An 18376-nucleotide genomic window follows, 5' to 3' on the forward strand; every position below is an offset into this window, starting at 1 on the left:
TGATACTGTAAGAATGATCCAGTATCTGAAATGTGCTTTTGCTGCTCAGGTGTTTTCCTTGAAGCATTTGTAGAAGATGGATGTGCTGTGCTCAGGTTTGTACAAACCTTTGTGCTTCAGAACATTACTGTTCTTCCCCTGTACACAAAGAAGTAACTAAAGCCATATGGGTATGCAGTTCTCAAGCTGTCCCATACTGAGGACTGATCTTCATACCAGCCTGCCAATTAAGCAGTTCTTTCATCATGGATATAAGTTCTAATACATGCTTAGTATGTAGGGATTCTGTGCTGCTACTGAACTTAAACCAGACCCAGCTAGTTGTATATGACTGAGTGTATTACCCCAACTCTGCTACAATCTGATTTTAGTTTCCTACAGCATTTTTTCTTCTAATATTCCAATTTACTGTGTTGATCTCAAAAGGGTGGAATCTACAGGCACTTGAGAAACTAGGTAGACCAGATGAACCTTGAAATCCAACATCCATCTTGGCAAATACGATAAGATCTTTCAGCCTTATCTTAAGGCGAGGAGATATGTTAAGAATTTATTTTAATATACTGGAGAGTGCTCGGGTTGTAAATGGACACCCATCTCTGTTGCTTAGATAAAAATCAAATGCAGTAATTAAGAGGTGTTCAAATGCAGTGATTAAAACAGGTGTGCCTCTGTCAGCCAGTTCTTTTGAGGTGGCAGCTAACATAGCTGACAGTGGATGGATTGAGGATGAATGGTGAAGCACTATGCTTCTGAACTGGCTCACTCAGACTGTCCAGTTACCAACAGTTAATTTCTATTTTAAATTCATTGCATACTTTAGTTTCAGCATTTCCAAACTATTACTGCTGCTACCTGACAGGAAGCAAACTGTCACTAGTTGTGTGTTGGCAAGGGCGTTTACTTTAAAGTGTTATATATGACAACTATTATTTTTAAAGTATAGGTTGGAATAAACAGCAGTACATTGCTCTTACCTTCATGTGCCAGGTAGAAAGGACTTTGGGGCCTGCTTGGTAGGATTGCATAAAGTTACCAAGTTTAATTATATATGTATGTGTAGGTTTATGTCAGAGGCATTTAAAAGGAAGAATTTGACAGGAGCACCTGTAAAATGCTGTCATAGCTTTATGGGAGAACGCTTTAGGGAGCATAGCCATAATTTGTTTCATGCTTATGGACCCTGCAGAGCACACTATGTAGAAGAAAATCCTGAAGTTGCAGGACAACAGAAGCTACCATGTTCTGTATGTTCTTGAGTTACTATTCTGAACTGGCAACCTGCCTGCACAAAGCCAGGAGAGGCAATGTAAAACAGACAGCAAGTGCCATGCGTAGCAACTACCCCAGAATCATTTTCTGGCAGGTTTGATGGCCAGCAGCAGCAGCAAGGAGGCCTCAGCACAAACAGGAGAGAAAAGGACCTAAGGTCTGTGCTGGAGTAGCTAAGCAAACCAATTACCTGGCAAACAGTTGTTCTTGCCTGCTGGAAATAAATGTTATTTTCTCACACGGGCACATCCCCAGGGCCAGGGCACCTTTGGTTTCCCTTTCTTTCTTGTTCTGTGGTTTCACCTTTAAAATGTGTAAAGTTACTGCGTACTTAAAGGCTTAGGTAGCAACTTGGCTTTTGCGATACACAGAAGAACTCCTAAATCCTGTTGAGTAACTTTATGTGGTTCTCAGACCATTCTTCTATTATTTTGCACATTTTTACAATATTGTAGGAAGATGACGTGTGTATTTCCCCACAACACGCATAGTTTCATCTCTTCGCAGAGGGGGTATGCTTCTTGCTGTGTGTAGTTACGGCTGTGCCTGGCAGCCCCGTTGCCTCTAGCCTCCCCCCCGTCCCTCGGCTCCAGCTGCTGCCCGGCTGTGGAGAGAAACGGGAGGAGAGCGGGTCCCCGGGGGGCACCTCACTCCTCGGGCGCAGAATGGAGCAGGGCGGCTCGAAGCGCCGCCCCGGCGGGCGGTGGTGATGGGTGGTGCCGCCCGGCAGCTCGCCTCCCTGGGCCGCGACGGGCCCGCTGCCGCCCTCCCCCGGCGCCGCGGCGGGCGAGAGGATGGAGCAGGGGCTGTCCGCCATCACCCTCTACTGCGCGCCCGCCGCCGGCCCCGCGGCTGCTGCCTGCGCAATGGAGCCTGAGCAGGTGAGCGGGACCGGGGCTGGTGGGGCGGCCTCTCCCCGGACCCTCCCGGCCGGGCCGCTCGGGAGAAGGCCGCTTCCGGGAGCGGGCGAGGCCTCTCTGGCCGCGGCGGGCTGGCGGGGGCGCTGGGGCCCGGCTACGGCCTGACACCCTCGGGTGTGCAGGAGCGGGGGCCCGGCGCCGGCCGGTTGTCCGCTATGGCTGGTGGGGCCTGGCCGCGGGGGAGGGAGGTCGGTCTGTCAGCCGGTTCTCCAGCGCTCGGTAATTACAGTCGGACGGCGGGCGCGCGTGTCTCCGGTGTCTCTTGTTCACCGGCACATAATGCCTCTTACAAACGAGCCTGATGAATATTAAATTGAAACAGGTTTCAGCTTCCCTCTGCGCTGCCAAGGTGGAGAAAGCGTTGGAGGTGGTCAGGGACACCAGCTCTTAATTAAGTGTAACCTGGCGAGCTGTTCTACCCTGCCACAGCCTGCTCTATGCACTGCACCTTCACCGATCGTGGTGCCTTTCAAAGGATTGTCTTTTCTTACAGTCGTCCTGTGGCTCTGTTATTCTGTTACCTTCTTTCATAGACACTTAGGCTGTGTAATGTTAGTTGAAACACAGGGGTGGAAAGTCAAGCATTATGAAAAGAAAACAAACAAACCAACCCCGCAAAACCATATCCCCAAAAAACTCCAAGCCCCAGAATTAACCCAAATGAAATCGGTAAGGCAGTCAATACAGCATGCATGGGTGCAGATGTTTCTCATTAGCTCTCACCAGCCTTCTAGTAAGTAGCACTGTCAGGTCAGTAGATCTGTGCAAATTGCATTACTCATCTTTCTGAGGGAGAGCGGACATCACAGGCTTGGGCATTTCGGGTCATGAGCTCTTGTAAGGATACCCCAGTCTGACAGATTAAAAGATGCTGAAGTAAATAGTCTGCTTTCCCTGTTATTTTTTGCTTTTCTTTCTCCTCTCCTTGATGAAGGTTTATGTTATTCCGTCACCTAGTACTAGTTGTGTGAGCTCTGCTGGCTTACCTGCAGGTGTACTGACACACCCCGTCCTTGGTTGTCATTTATTTATCTTAGCATTTGGGATGTGGACTGACATTCCTTTGTGCTTGGTGGTGTACTCTACTGTCAAAGCGTGCCATGCTCTCTCGCAGTCTCTGTCCAAAGAGTGATGTGAAGAGGGTAAACAAGTAGCAGCAGTTTCAGATGCCGACTTCCTGACGGGCATGGTTTGTATGGGTGCTGTAAAGTCAAGAAAAATTCCAAGAGGACATCTAAAAGGAAGTCGCTTTACAGCATTCACCGAGCACCTCAAGAGCATAACCTGCTGTGGCACAAGGGTGGCTGGCCTTTGTGTCTGATAGCTGCCAGCATAGAAGCCAAAGTAAATCCTTCTGCAACATGAGGTTAAGACAAGGCTGTCTTTCAGCACCCATGTGATGTGTTGGAAAGGGATGAGCCTGTGGAAGAAATGAGGTGGCAACCTGACCAAAGTGTGGACTGGAAGGATGATCTTTGTAACAATAACAACTTCTTGAACTGGAAAAGATGATCAAGTTTGTAAAGGAAGATCAAAAGTGTAAAGCCTCAAACAGGAGATACTGTATCGTTTGAGCTATAAAGTGAGCCTAGCTGACAATTCTATAGTAGATCTGTGTTGCCACAGTTTTGGAAAGATAAATACAATTTACCATTGCTGAACTTTCTGCTTGCAGCTGGAAGAGCTGGCTTTTCTTGATCATGCGTGTAGAAATTAAAAGGACAAATGCTACAGTGATGACTAAAACCCACATCCAGGTTTGTTGATTAGATAACAACCAAAACAACAGCTGATATGTATTACTTTTATTTGATAATTTAGGACTCTGAACCAGATTACTAAGGAAATGAGATTCATCATTCCTTGGTGAATCCTTACTGTCTTGAACAACTGCATTTACCTGAAACTTTTTGTACTTTTTGTACCAGTACCAGCTATATGGAGCTGTTTACTGTACAGAGAGTAAATGGAGTGTGGGATGGGCATGCAGGGAATTGAAGCCTGCCTTTTCAACTATAAATGTTATCTACAGCTTTTTTCTAAGTTAAAATATTTGAAGTGTTTGGGTTAAATGAGCCAAAATCAGACTGTGGCTTTAGAGGAGCTCTAAGGAGAGGCTCATGTTGTTTGCTGTTGTTAATCGCAGTAATATTTGTGATGCCATGCTGCAAGATATAGTGCTCTTCAGCACTGTGACTAAACATGAAAAATGGCATCATTGTACAATGCCAAGAAAGGAGTGTGAAATGTTCATAAAAGGCTGATTCTGTGGTGCTCTTTGCTCCAAAAAATACAGAACTGAGTCACAGTAAGTGGTGCCTGCTTTTATAGGAGCAGCAAGGCATGCTCCTTGTGCTGAGGTTGCCTCGCTGTTTTTAGCATTCATATTTTTGCAGCTTTGCTCTTCTGCTCCTGCTATGTTCCCAAGACTGGTATGTAGCAGAGAGAGTGCGCTGGGCCCCAGATAGTCAGTTCTGTCTTTCTACATGAAAGTGTAATTCTGCATGAAAATGTAATGCCGTTTCAGCTGAACTACCCCATTGAGAACTTGCTGCTTCATTCCGCTTTGCTCTTCCAGGAAAATGCCCAAAATGTGCCACAGTAGCTACAGAAATGCTAAGGGAGGCTGAAGTGACTTGCAGTTTTGAGAAGCAGTGGTAAAAGGGCTAAGGATGATGAATGTGTGCACTCCCTCTCCGCTTTGTAGAGCTCGGCACGTGATCTTTACCTTCCCTCCCTCTTCTCTATGGGCGCGGGAAAAATCTGTGCCTGGAATGAAGGAAGCCGTTCTGCTGCCTACATCCCCCTCCTGTCCTAGAGTGCCCACTGGCTTTCCCAGCTAACCAGGCCTGTTTGTGTTGCACAGCTGATTCATGTAATCTAGTGTAAGAGATGGGAATGGTGATGCTGCACTTGCAACAATTAAGGGATGTCTTTATGTAATAAAATACATATTTTCATTAATAATTTTGGATTGTAATCTCTGGAGACTGTTAAGTTTGCATAGGCAATTGCCATTTGAAAATTGGAATGTGCCCCTTCTGTGCAACCTGAATTCTATGTACACGTACACACATCTCGCTCCTTATGATATGGTTTCCAATTACAGGAGCTCGTGCATATTTAAAAACCTTCACAGTATATTAAAAACATGTGGTTGGCATTTCCTGGCCTCTGTGTCCTTCTGTGCATGACAGAAGTGTTTTCAGAGGGGTTTTATGCATTTGATGCAGTAGTGTCTAAAAGCTCTATAAGGTGAAGGCTCTGCTTCGATAGGTACAGCACAAAACCTTACTTACATTCTCTGGCTGCAGGAGTTACTAGCATAAGGAATTTTTGATTGGCCTTTGAACTAGAAGTATATTTTCTTAATGCTTGTGACCCAAAGACTGCATTGTAGTATTCAGCGGCTGGAAGAACAAAACCAGACATTGTACTTCTCTTTTTATACATCCTTGGCCACAAAACTGCGTGTTGTTCTTTTAGCATGGCCCTGTGTACTAATCGTGATTGCCAATGAAAGCCCAAAGAAGCAGATTCCTTGATGAATTTTTTTAAAGCTTGAGCCTGGCTGCTTCATTATCCTCATTCAATTCTAGTGCTAGAGGTGTCTGTCTAAGCTTGCAAAAAGATGGCTACAGCCTATGAATTGCTTGATTAATTTCACTAGGTATTCCAAAGCCAAGGATAGACTTAAATGTAACACTTAGGTGCTCAGTAAATTATTTAAAGTGTCCTGCTAAGAAACTCCACATAAGGCAGTGCTCTTCCAGAACAGTTGTTTTTGATACCCGCTGTCCATGCTGAAGTGAAAGCACTTACCTCCTGGTTATTTTTAATGATGAGATCAGTTTCTATGTATCTGCAAGCAGTAATGTTTCCATCTTTTACCTGCAGCCAAGCTCTTGCAAATGTCCACTGTATACACTAATCATTCTAAAATAGTGTAAATATCTCACTAAGTTTTTTAAGGGGGAACTTTCCCAGTTCCAGAGGCATGTACCTGATATAATGATTCTTTTTTTCTTCATTATAGCAACTTGCAAATGGAGATAGGGGCTTTGAGAATGTGGAGCTGGGTGTCATAGGAAAGAAGAAGAAAATTCCAAGGAGAGTTATTCATTTTGCAAGTGGAGAAACAATGGAAGAATATAGCACAGATGAAGAGGAAGATGAACAAGAGAAAAAAGACCTGTTGCCACCTGTAGATCCTGTAGGTATTTTACTCGATAAATTGCTACTTCTGGTTTACTGGATAACTTCCCACATTTCATACTTTAATTTTTGTGACACAAATCTGGTGTAGTATTAAACATTCCCTTAATTTGATTGGCTATAGGCACTGAGAAGTCTGTGAGAAGTATTCCTGAGAAGTTTTGTCTTGGAGTTGTCCTCCACTAAAGAAGCCCTGTTTCTTAGAAGTGGGTTTAATTTCTTCATGGTTCTAGTCTGTCCTCTCCAGCATGTCTTCCTCTAACAATATTTGCATGGTGTCTCCTTGATTTGTACTGTTGTCCAAAAAGTGGGCAGGGAAGGCATTTGTTTAGTTATGTTTGGTGGCAGTGGAGAGCTGAACCTCTAATATGGTGTTACCATACTGGCAATTTGATATAATTAAAAATGTTAGAAGGAAAAGAAACAGATGACTTGCAGAAATAAAGGAAAACTGGTGTAATTCGTGATGTATCAAGAACAGCTTTTAGAACATCTGCATAGTCTGTGTATGTAATTTTCATCTGCCTTCTAAGCTGTTAAGGTGTTGCTCAACCTGTGAATGGAGGAGTCTCCATTTATTGGTCCAAATTCAGGTGAGGTTTTGACAGGTAAAGCTGTTTCCACTAGTGTGTATTACAGCTGCTGAAATACGTTTTCCTGTTTGTCAATGATTCTGGATCTATGCTTAGAGGCAAAATGAAATATATAATGGTTTATTCTGCTTGTGTGTCCGATGATCTATTCTGTGGTGATGGTTTATCTGCAGAGCTCTTAGCCATGTATGCCAGCATTCGCAGCAGCAGTTCCCTGCCCTCTGGCAGCCAGGCCAGAGATGATCATAGAATCAATCATAGAACAGTTAGGGTTGGAAAGGACCTTAAGATCATCTAGTTCCAACCCCCCTGCCATGGGCAGGGACACCTCACACTAAACCATGCCACCCAAGGCCTCATCCAACCTGGCCGTGAACACCGCCAAGGATGGAGCATTCACAACCTCCCTGGGCAACCCATTCCAGTGCCTCACCACCTTCACAGTAAAGAATTTCTTCCTTATATCCAATCTAAACTTCCCCTGTTTAAGTTTGAACCCGTTACTTATCTGCATCCTTCTCTTCATCTCTGCACATCCCTAGTCTCATGTTTCTTTTATGACACTCCCACGAACTGGTGTCCCAAACCACTGAAGTCTGCAGACTTCTTTACCCTCCTACAACAATTCTTACTGCAATGAATTGGATCTGCATTCCTACTCCCTGCCTGCCAGTGAGGCTCCCTTCCTGTCCCTCTCTGGGCTTGGTTGCCTGTACTGAGATAGAGGCTGGATCCTTTCCGATGTGCTGGAGTGTGTGTGGTCAGGAAGCTGGGAGTCATTGCATTGGTGTATATCCATCCTGGGAGAGCTTGGCTTTGTTGAAGGGACTGCAGTGAAGAGCTTGACTTTCTGGTGATTCTCTTCTGAAGGAAGTGGTGAACTGTAAGGAGTTTGCTTTAGGAAGGACTGTCAATCAGTTACTCTGTTTTTCCCCTCTGTAAAATGAATTTATCTTAAAGACAGAGGGAAAAAAAAACAACCAAAAAGTGATTTGAGGGCTGAGCTGCAGTGAGACTGGGAATTCAGCTGGATTGGGGTTGCTAGTGATTCATGGGGTGAAGCTGTGCATTTCATTTTGGATGGACTGATGGACTGTCTGTTTCTTGCTAGGCAGTTCTGGTGTACAACAAAGAGTAACCTTAGCCTGGGAGCAGGTAGGATATTATTAGTATAAAGTACACCTGAAGCTTATGGTCTGAAAATAAATGTTCAATAAATAGTTATAGTCTGAAAATAAATACTCAAAACCAGTGACTAGATGTTAAGCTGCCTTGCTGGGTGTTGGGTTTGTTTTTCTTTTCCTCCCTAAGGACCTACTCAAAGAAATGCAAGAACTGTGAAACTTACTGAATATCATGGTAATGTCCAGGTATCTTCAAGGTCAGATCTGTTCTCCACTATGCAGATCATGTCAGATATCCATGGATATGTACGAGATTTTTTTTTCCCCAATTATGATTAGCAGAGGCCCAGATCTGTGTAATTTTTTTATGTGATTTCCTCTCAGTAGAAGAGTTCCACTGTAGTGCAGTGGCGGGAGGCTCACAAGCCTTGACTTACATGTTGTGAGGCAAGCGATGTGCTATACAGATGGACACTTAACTGAAGAGCCCTCAAATGTGCACACCAGCCAGGAATGCTCTGTGACCCTTCTCCTGCTTACCTAATAAGGATTTTTGGTTTTTTATTGAGAATACTAAAGAGTACATTGTATGGCACAGTTAAGATTGCTTTATTCTCCTTTTATAGTTTATGAAATCCTTAATTTTATTATTCTTTTTAATAAAAAGACCCCCAAACCCAGAATAGTTTATTGTGGAGCACTGTATGCCTTATACGTATTGCTTTATACCCTGACAGAATAAACTTGATTAGACCAAGGATTGCAGTTAAGTGAAGTTTGCCTTATCTGCTGCCTGCTTCATGTATCCCAGCTGAGCCACTCAATGAAGAAATGTTAGTCCAAGCTGAGCTTTGACGTTTTAGCCAACTGCTGCCTTAAAAATGTTCTTATTGTAGGATTTCTGTAAAAGCAATTAAACAGTCAGTTTGCTGAGACCAGCATGTCTAAAACTTGTTATCTCAGTTGGGACATGAAAAAGTATGTTGCAAGTAATAGCTCTTTTTTGGTCCAATTTATTTTTAGAAAATGCTCATTTAATATTTTGAATAGAAACTTTCATAATGAAATTTCAGAGCTCAGCTGGTATTGACATCCTGGCAGCTTCTAATGACTTTAAGGGAAACAAATATTTTGCCACATTGTAAAGAATGTCTTCAGTAAGTACCTTGGTTTAATTGTATTTCAGAGCTAAGCAGACAACGATGATGTCTTTCTTAGTAAGCAAAGTAACACTTACGTATCCTGGTAATATGATAACCAAAGCTCTCAGTGTGATGGACTGCTGACACTCAGAACAAAACAAGTTCTCAGGAAGTACTAGGTCTTAAATTTTGCTTTGAAACAACGATTCTGGTGCTTGTTGTATAGGTGAGCACTGAGTTCAGGAAGATTCTTGGGCTGGAGCGGCCTTTCTGTTGCTTTGGTTTATCTTTTTTTTTTTTTTAAGAGCAAGTTGAATCTAGAACACATGGTATGCTTAATACATTTTTACCTGGGTTTTTTAGATAATAGCACTCAGTATTATCCGAGTATTCTCAAAGTTTAAATGCTTTAATAACATAAATGCTTTGATTTTAACTGAGTCTCCTGTTGTGTTCTAAAATTTAGATGCTTACACATTATACACAAATCTCCTTTGCTTCTGTCCACCAAAACTTTATTTTGTAGTAATTAAATTTCTCTCACCGGTTCTAGAAGATATTCTTTCTCTTCATCTTTGGAGTGTGATTTGCTATAAACTCTTTGTTTCATTCAGTTATTACATGAGTAGGCAGAAAGTGGAGTAAGTCTTTGCAGAGCGACTGTAAGCAATGTAGCTGTTGGTGATAACCTTAGAATTCATCCCGAGTACACCTCTGCAACAGAGCTCCAGAAGAGATTTTATTTTGTTGACCTTCAGTGCTCAGAAAGATTGAATCACATTCTTGAAGGAAGATTATCTTGATGTCCTGTAGTTAAAAGGAGCTTAACTTCAAATAGCAAAAAGTCTTCTCTTGAGGACTGTCAAACTCTAATTTTCTTTTAAGAAGTTGTGGATGAGAGAGAAACATAGTTACTGGCCAAGTAATAGCAACTCATGATTATAGTAGGAGCTTTTTGATGGAGGATGGTGTGTGTTTCAGATCTTGGTTTCATTGGCTTGTGTTAGATGCCACAGTTTTACACGGTGCGTACACTGAAGGACCTATTATAGCAATGATCACTCAATAACTAAGCTAATTTAAAAAGCATCTTGGCACAGTAAACAATGGAAAAGTGTCTATTTGGTGGCACATATTAACTCTTAAATATGGGATTTGATTTTTCTTGAATCGGAAAGTTATTCTTTTCCTCATTTTGTCATTTCTCTGGCAAAAAGAAATCCTGCGTTCTTTGGAAAGTTCAAGTGTTATTAGGGACTGAAATCTGGCAGAAACAAATATAGATGTGGATTGTTTGGGAACATGGAGCGCTTGGAAGTTCAAGGAAGTGGGTGTTTGCTCCCTTCAGCAGCCCCATACTAGGAAACAAAATCATGTTTAGTTGTTGAACCAGAGCCTTCTTGGTTTTATCAATGGTCGAATCCATTCTGTTCATTCCTACTTAAAATGCAGTTGTTGGATTAAAATTGTATGTTGAGAATTTTTGTAGTTTAAAAAACAGTTGTCATAACCATTGTGTTTTCAATTTTAGACAACAAGGTAAAGTCAGGGCAGCTCAATAGTATAATCAGGCATTGTAGAAATGTATACTGAAGAGACTGATGGCAGGAGAAATACTGTGTGCTTACAATAAACCAGTGTCCTGTGTTCCATACTGCTGTTCCTTGTTTCCAGCCAAGAAATACAGTATTACAGAGTCCTTGCATTGATTAAAGACTGAATGTTAAGGCTTCTCTGGCCAAAGGAGGTTGACATACAGAATCTGGGTATGTGGTTCTTACTGAACACTAATAGGGTCTGGCTTGGGTACTGTTTTCCAGTATCACTCAGTGTATTAAAGCTACTTCATACTGAGCTGTTGCCTAACAGCCCTGTTCATACCACCTGAACAGTTCTGCTTTTCCCTAGTACCTCTCCTTGCCCCACATTCACCATTCCTGCTTTGGTCCCCAAGGTGCTCTGGGAAACCACCCAAGCTTGTGCTGAGGAAGCAAGGAGGAAGGAGGGAAATACTTCTTGGATGTGTTCCTTTGTTCCTGGTTGTTCTTGCCATCTCCTTTCCCCTGCTGAATTTGTGTGTAGTAGCTTCTCTCATGGTTTTGTATTGCCTTTTGAGACCCCCGAAAGAATGCTCCTTTTTTTAACTGAGGGGACTGGCAAAGCCTTTCATGGTGGGGGTGAAAAAGTCTCCGTTTGGGCTTTGTCAGAAAGCAGAGGTTTCCATGAAGCTGAACTTAGAAGTGCTCCTAACATACCAAACTGTTATTTAATTGTCAGGGGGGAAGAGTAGAAATAGATGGCACCTCTGTGTCTGCCGAGCCTCCGGTGTTCCCTGCATTTGTGTTATACCCCAAACACCCTAAAATATTCTGAGCTACTTCTGTCACATTGAAGTTCAGCTTGCTTTTTCGCTCTTAAATGTCTTGTAGCTTCTTGCTCACAGTGGCACAGCAAGCTCCTGTTTGTCCTGTGCACTGTGTGAATGGTTTTAAACCTTGTTCACCTCGTTAGGAAGGATTGTACAGAGCCTCCTTAGTGTCATTATTTGCACCTGTGGCAACAAGCTTTTACAGCACTTTCCTTGGCTTCTTCAGCTGAACAAACTCCAAAATGATTGTTGTTAGCCTGTCTGCCAACTGAGCACGCAGTCCACAAGCTGGAGGTGCTTTTGTGCAGGCAGGATAGCAGCTGGGTTTGCTTACTTTCACGTTGGCAGGACATTTTCCATTCCTACTGCCAAAACTATATAACATCTGGCATTTTTCAGCCTTGCCCAACTTGAGTTTCTGGCTTGACAGACAATTTCTTTCTGCACTGATTTTAGAGGCTACGCTTGGAAAGTACCGAAGCCTAGTAGCTTGTGTATGTGCATACTGAAGCTGTATCAACTAGTCTCTGTAGCTGTATTATTTACAGTAATAATTGGTGTCCTGTACAGATATCTATCAAATAAGATTACTGAAAATGGTTACTATCAGACAGTTTTAGCAACAAGTTATAAATACATATGCAACTGAGTGGAGCTAATGGGTTTCATTTAATAAAAGCTGACACTTTGAATTGCTACTTTCCACAAGGAAAGTACCTCTAGAGAGATCTTTATTGAGGGGAAATACATAACAAAGAGCTTTCCTGAATCTCTTTGAAGACTGTTAACTATAAACATGTTGTAAGTTCACTGTGAAATTTGAGTTTGCCTTTTCACAAAAGTGAAGACCCACAGCTTTTTCCCTGATAGTTGGGAATCTGTTTTTCCCCTTCTCCTTTTTATTACATGGCTTGTTTTATTTTTATTTAAGAAATACGGGCTCTTTCCTTAGTGAAGAGGATAGTTTGTGTATGGCCATTAATGTCTAAATCTTCTTTAAGTTCCTATGTGTAAGTACCCCAATCTGTCTGGAGGCTGCAGCACTTCCTCTCTGGCTGTGAGTTCACCATAGTTGTGCAAAGGGCAACTCCCCCTCCTTGTCTTCCCAGCCTATCCTTCCTAAAGAGTCTGTATCCCTCCACTGCACCGCACTCCAGTGATGTGAGCCACCCACTGCATCTCTGGAGTCTAACAAGTCCCTACTGCTGCAGCTCTGTACACACTACAGCACACAGATCTCTAATTACTTGTGTTTAGCCCCCATGCTGTGTGCCTCAGTGTGCAGGCGCTTCAGAGAGACTTCCTTGCTTACATGCAAATGCTTGAGGTGATGCCACTGAAGCCCTGTTTTGTTCATTTTGTGTTCCTCTTGTTCACATCACCGCAGGTGCTTTGCTTGTCAGCCTGTCCATTGCTCTCTCAGAGGGAAGCTGTAACTGTCTCCCTCCCTCATGCTTCCTGGTTTTGTTCTTTAAAACAATTCCGAATGGTAATTCATATCTGCTTGTAAATACTTGGAAGCGTCCTCTTGCTCAGCGACCACTTTGGAGGTTTGGTTGTAAACAGTCTTTTGCAGTTCTCTCATTACTGTAGTGAGGGGCTATTTGATTAACCCACTTCTCTTCTTGGCCTGATGAAATTCAGAACATTATGGAAAGGTCTTTCTAGTTATAGGAGTTACCTTGGGATTGAGTTGGATGCTTGTCATTTCCTAGTCTAGGACTGGAAAACAAAAACCAGTGAAACAGATTTTCCCTGATGTAAACTGTGGTTATATTTATATCTCATGTATGTTTGGTCTAGACTTATTTAAATCAAAAATACTGTAGTAGCTGGCAAACAAGAAATATTGCAGATTTTTCTTCTCAATCTGTTTGAGCTTTTGCATGTATTACCATGTGCCAGGAACATCTAGTGATCATTTATTCATACTACTCCTGTTCTTACAGACAACACTCACGTGGGGACCGTACTTGTGGTTTCACATGCTGCGAGTTGCCACATCAACCTTATCAGGTATTGCTTTATTTAATTCTCAGGTAAACTACTAATGGAATATTGAAAGTTGCATTGACAGACTGTAAATCATCTTTGTGAGTTATGAACCTGTATTTTGCTTTGAATCGACAACTCTTGAATGGAAGAACAAACAGAAAATACCCTTTTGCTGAACACTGTTTTCCCCCTTTTTCTCCATATGTAGATAGGGTGGTTTTGGCAAGGGAGCATATCAGCTTTCTGTTAGGTTTTGTATGGAATTTTGTGTGATGTTATCTGAAAAGAATGCTGCTTGGAGTAATTAAACTGACCGTTTTTGTGAAGAAGACAACTAGAAATTACCCCAAGAACACATCTAGTCATGGTGCTTTACACAGGCTTCTGAGGTTACAAAATAAACAAAAATAAGGCTATTGTCAGGCATCTTAAACTCACTACTGCAGTTTATTTGACCTGTGGACCTCATAAAATGTTGTGCCATTTTAAAAAGCCCTGTGCTAGTTTGTGTTCTTCCCAGGGTGTAAAGTATATTTATTGTTGGGTTTTCTTTGACAAATGTTGTGGAGTTCGTGTCATTGTACACCTAATTTTGAGTATTTTTAAAAACTACTGGCAGTCTGTTCTGTTAATTAACCTGTCCTTACTTTTAGAAACACTTTTTATCTTATATACAGTGTAATTCTGTTGTCATATCAGTTCTTCATATACAGAGGTAGATACGGCTTTCCTTTCTTTCAGAAGTCTGTTATGAAGATTAGCACTTCCTTCTTCCCACTTCAGTTTTGCCTCTTACATTTGTAATTTGAACTGGTCTTTTGCGCAGAGCTTTGGATGCCAGGAAATCTATAAAATGAGTTATTGTGAACATTCACTGAAGCATTCAATTGCTAACTTCTAACTTGTTTTCCCTAAAGATGGCTAACTCATTTGCGTTCTTGGGGCAGATTTGCAATTTGAAGTGCAATGTATTTGACTTCTTGCTTGCCTTTACTCAAGAACCAGTGCTGTAGCTATCATTTTGGTAAAGAGACTGACTGTCACAAGCTCTCCTGTTCCATACTTCTATGAGCTACTTGCTTCAGCAAAGTAGCGCTGCATGTAGCCTCCAGCTTGGAAATGGTGACAGCTGAAACCTAAGTATTTAATTAATCCATTAATATGGAACATAGAACATTGTTGAAACTGATAGTGTATGCATGTTTCAATAAATAACTCTCTAGTTTGCTGATACCATTAGACTCAATTGCAATTATGGTTGGTAGCCATGTATTTTTTACCTGAAAAATACTCAGTTAAAATTCAGTTAAAATTGTCCTTTAGCACAAGAAACCTAGATCCAAAGCTGAAACTAGTAAAATTCAAACAAACTCCGCCACCATTCATTGATTTCCATGTTCTCCTTTTGTTCATTCTTTATCTTAAAGAACTATTACTCATATATTAAGCTAATAATTACATGTAAGTAGATCAGCCTAGCAGATAGTGGTTTTGTCTTTTGAGTGAAGTAGGACAATGGAAAACCATTCAGGAAAGATGACTACACCTTTTAAAATAAAACTGTGTTTAAGAATTTTCTTCTAGACACTAATATATAAACCTCCCTGTTTTTTAGTGTGTGATTTCCTTGGGGAAAAGATTGCATCTGTTTTGGGGATAAGCACACCAAAATACCAATATGCCATTGATGAGTATTACCGAATGAAGAGAGAGGTATGTGATGGGGTTCTTGCACTCCTTTTCTCCCAACTTGCCTTCCCTGGTATTTTAAAACATTTGTATTCCAGCATTAAAATGACATTTTAAAACCTCTGTTTCTGCTTACCTTCAGTTTCCATTTGACACATGATTAATGCTTGCTTATCGTCAGCCTTTTCCCACAAGCTCCTCAGTCTCAGAACTGGCTGGGTCCTGACCACTGCTCATTTGTTCCTCTTGCACAATGCATTTTCAAGTCAGTGTGAGGAAGCTGGGACAGAACAGTTGCCAGACACTGTAAAGAGCCAGCTCCCAGGAATGTACCTTCCAGCTCTAGAACTTGTTCAATGAAGTGCCAGGGGTAGATTGAACACGCTGTTACCATTTGTTCTAAACCATAACTGGAAATGACTGGCAGGTAGCCAGTGTTTTATGCAAAAAAAACCCAACCCAACAATTAATAAGCTTAATTTGCAAGAGATGGGAAACAGCTTTACTGCTTAGTTTTTATTTTTGATAGCTCTTTAGTAGTAGGAGTTGAAAAAGCCTTAGAGCTGGTAGTGAAATATCATTACTGCTATTGACTTAAAAACTGCTTATCTGGATATGTGACTTTTTTGTGTTTAACCTAGCTTAATGCTTCACTTTTTTTTTTTTTTTTTTTTTTTTTTTTTGTAATGGGAATTATCATGAGCTGATGATCATTTTACAATGGAACAAATGGCCTTGCCTTGTAACAGGAACTGCTACACTTTCATGGAAAAAACTTGCAGTGGGTGTAAGAGGTAAATAGTAGGTTATGAATCTGGTTGTCCATTTTCAGGAGGAAGAGGAGGAACAGGAAAACAAGATGTCAGAAGAAGCAGAAAGACGGCACCAGGAACAGCAGAACAAGCCACAAGCTGAAGCTCCTGTCCAGACAGACCAGCCTGAAGCAACAGCATGCACTTCATTCGTGAATGTAAACTTTGAACATGAGGGAGATTGCCAGTCCATTGGGGAAGATAAACAGGATGTGGTTCCTGTCCCTCCTTAAGTGTAAAGTCCTATATGATGTAGGAAGTAGGAAGTGTCAGGTGTCACACTCTGACTATAAGAAGCAGGAAAAATAGGATTATACTTGTTCAGTGAAATACAACTTCTAGCATTCTTATTGATCAGGAGAGAGCTTGGCAATGTCTGTTCAGTCTGTCTGCCTAAGGAAGGCTGAGGCATCCTGCTGAACTGGCACTTCAGATAAAATGAAAATTGCACTAGAAATATTTGGTCTACAATTGAATATGTAAGCTAATTTCCGTGTAAAGCAAGTAAAAATGTCTTTTCCTTTGAATTGCTGTGTCTCTTACACCTGTGGATTGCAGATGCAGGCTGTTTCCTACTTCTAAACACCTATTTCTGATTTGCACATTGTTCGCAACTCAGCTCTCTGTGACCAGATTAATAGGAATCAATATTCTGTAACTCACAAGTCATTATAATAGTGTCTGTTTTCCCCTATTTATTGTCACTGTTGTATGCATGTTGTTTGGTTTCTCTTTCCTGTTGTTTAACACAAGAGATAATGTTACATTTAATGTTAATTAGATTTAAGAGTCCACTGAATTTTAATTTTTATTTTAAAAAACAACTTTAAAGGAGGATGTAAATATCCTTAAGGACCTATTAACAAGTACCAGCATTCTTGGAGGCCCACAGTGTTCAGCTGTTCCACGCAGTGCTCTAGCAAAGTACAGAACTAGCATCTGTGTAGGATGTTCTCACTCAAAGTCCAAGAATTAAGAGATCTACCTGCTTTAATACTTCACATGCTCTGAATGGTCCAGAGAAGTAAACTAACATCTTGTTAAACAATACCAAATCTACTGTGTATGGAACCAATCAAGAACTTTTTCAGACATAGATTACCAGAGTCAGTGCACTTAATTAACATGGACTATTTGTTTAATGTTGAATTACCAGTAAGGGACATGCTATTGCAGATGTTCCCCTCCCCAGAATACATAAATAACTAGAAATCCCAAAACCAAACTTATGATTCCTCCTTTTTCTTAAATAAACAAAACACTTGTTGCAATACTGCAACAACCGAGATTGTTAGCTAAGTGAAACACAGATGGCTCCAGAGCTTTTAAGTAGCCCAGATGCCAATGAAGTCTATTTTACTGCAGTGACCCTCATTCTACATGCGGCCTGTGAAAGGAGAATGGTTAACAACTTTGTGACAATCAGATGTCAGTGCCCCAGTCACTTTTATTCTATAGTCATTTTAGATCAAGGGGCAGAAAACCTGCACCAGTTACCATGTGAAACAGTACTTCTAAAAAAAACCAGTCTCCACTGAAATTGTGCTGGGTATCACTGTATGTCCCTGGTTCCACTACCAACTAACTGAGAAACCTGATGTAACATCAGAGGCCACGTAACTTGGCTGTTAGTTTCCAGAGTTCAGTTATGTATTTCAGACAACCTCTGCTGCAACTAGTGTCCTGTAAAGCACAAATCCCTTCTCCTCTTATCTGCCCATTGCATTCCAGCACTACTAGAAAATCTGAAGAGGATTCAGTCATCAGCTCCACAACATCTGTTTTGAAACCCTCTTTGCCTCCTCCTTTAATTGTAAGACAGAGGGTGCTGACAGATATGTAAGATCATTCCTTAGCTTGAACAGCTGCAGGGGAGAGCTTAGTTCAACACCTGGGGAATACACAGAACAACCACGTGTTGGGAGTTCTTACACCATTACAGATAGGAAGCCTCACACAGCTCAAGAGTAAAGCTGAAAGATGCTTTGCTTTTCTGCCAAGAAATTTGTATCAGTAGCATTGGCTGTCCTCTCCCACCACACTATCTCTTTTATCAGAAATGCTGTCACTGCCTTGGGTTTAAACTTCTCTGTATAAAATACTGTATTACGCACTGTGCCTTAACTTAATCCTTCCTTCAGTTTTTTTTTTTCAAAATGTATGAAAGTGGTTACTTTCATAATGGTTTTTCTGTAAATGCATTAACTGGTTATTTTATATTAAATATAATTTTTGAACTGGAAGTT

At 41.4% G+C, this 18376-nt stretch overlaps 1 protein-coding gene across 2 annotated transcripts; it reads left to right on the forward strand.

Moving 5' to 3' along the window:
- Nucleotides 1-23: 23 nt before the first annotated feature.
- Nucleotides 24-18373, forward strand: FAM177A1 (family with sequence similarity 177 member A1). Of its 2 annotated transcripts, XM_080619847.1 has the most exons (6): nucleotides 24-95; nucleotides 1780-2153; nucleotides 6229-6405; nucleotides 13584-13650; nucleotides 15245-15342; nucleotides 16151-18373. In XM_080619847.1, exons 2-6 carry the CDS (start codon nucleotides 2067-2069, stop codon nucleotides 16361-16363), a joined length of 642 nt encoding a protein of 213 aa, XP_080475973.1. In that variant the 5' UTR covers nucleotides 24-95; nucleotides 1780-2066; the 3' UTR covers nucleotides 16364-18373. The 2 variants fall into 2 exon arrangements, with proteins under 2 accessions (XP_080475973.1, XP_080475974.1); XM_080619848.1 differs by lacking the exons at nucleotides 24-95; nucleotides 1780-2153 and adding an exon at nucleotides 3607-3949.
- The last annotated feature ends 3 nt before the right edge of the window (nucleotides 18374-18376 follow it).

Source organism: Psittacula echo (assembly GCF_963264785.1).
Source record: "Psittacula echo genome assembly, chromosome: 5".
Classification (NCBI taxonomy): domain Eukaryota; kingdom Metazoa; phylum Chordata; class Aves; order Psittaciformes; family Psittacidae; genus Psittacula; species Psittacula echo.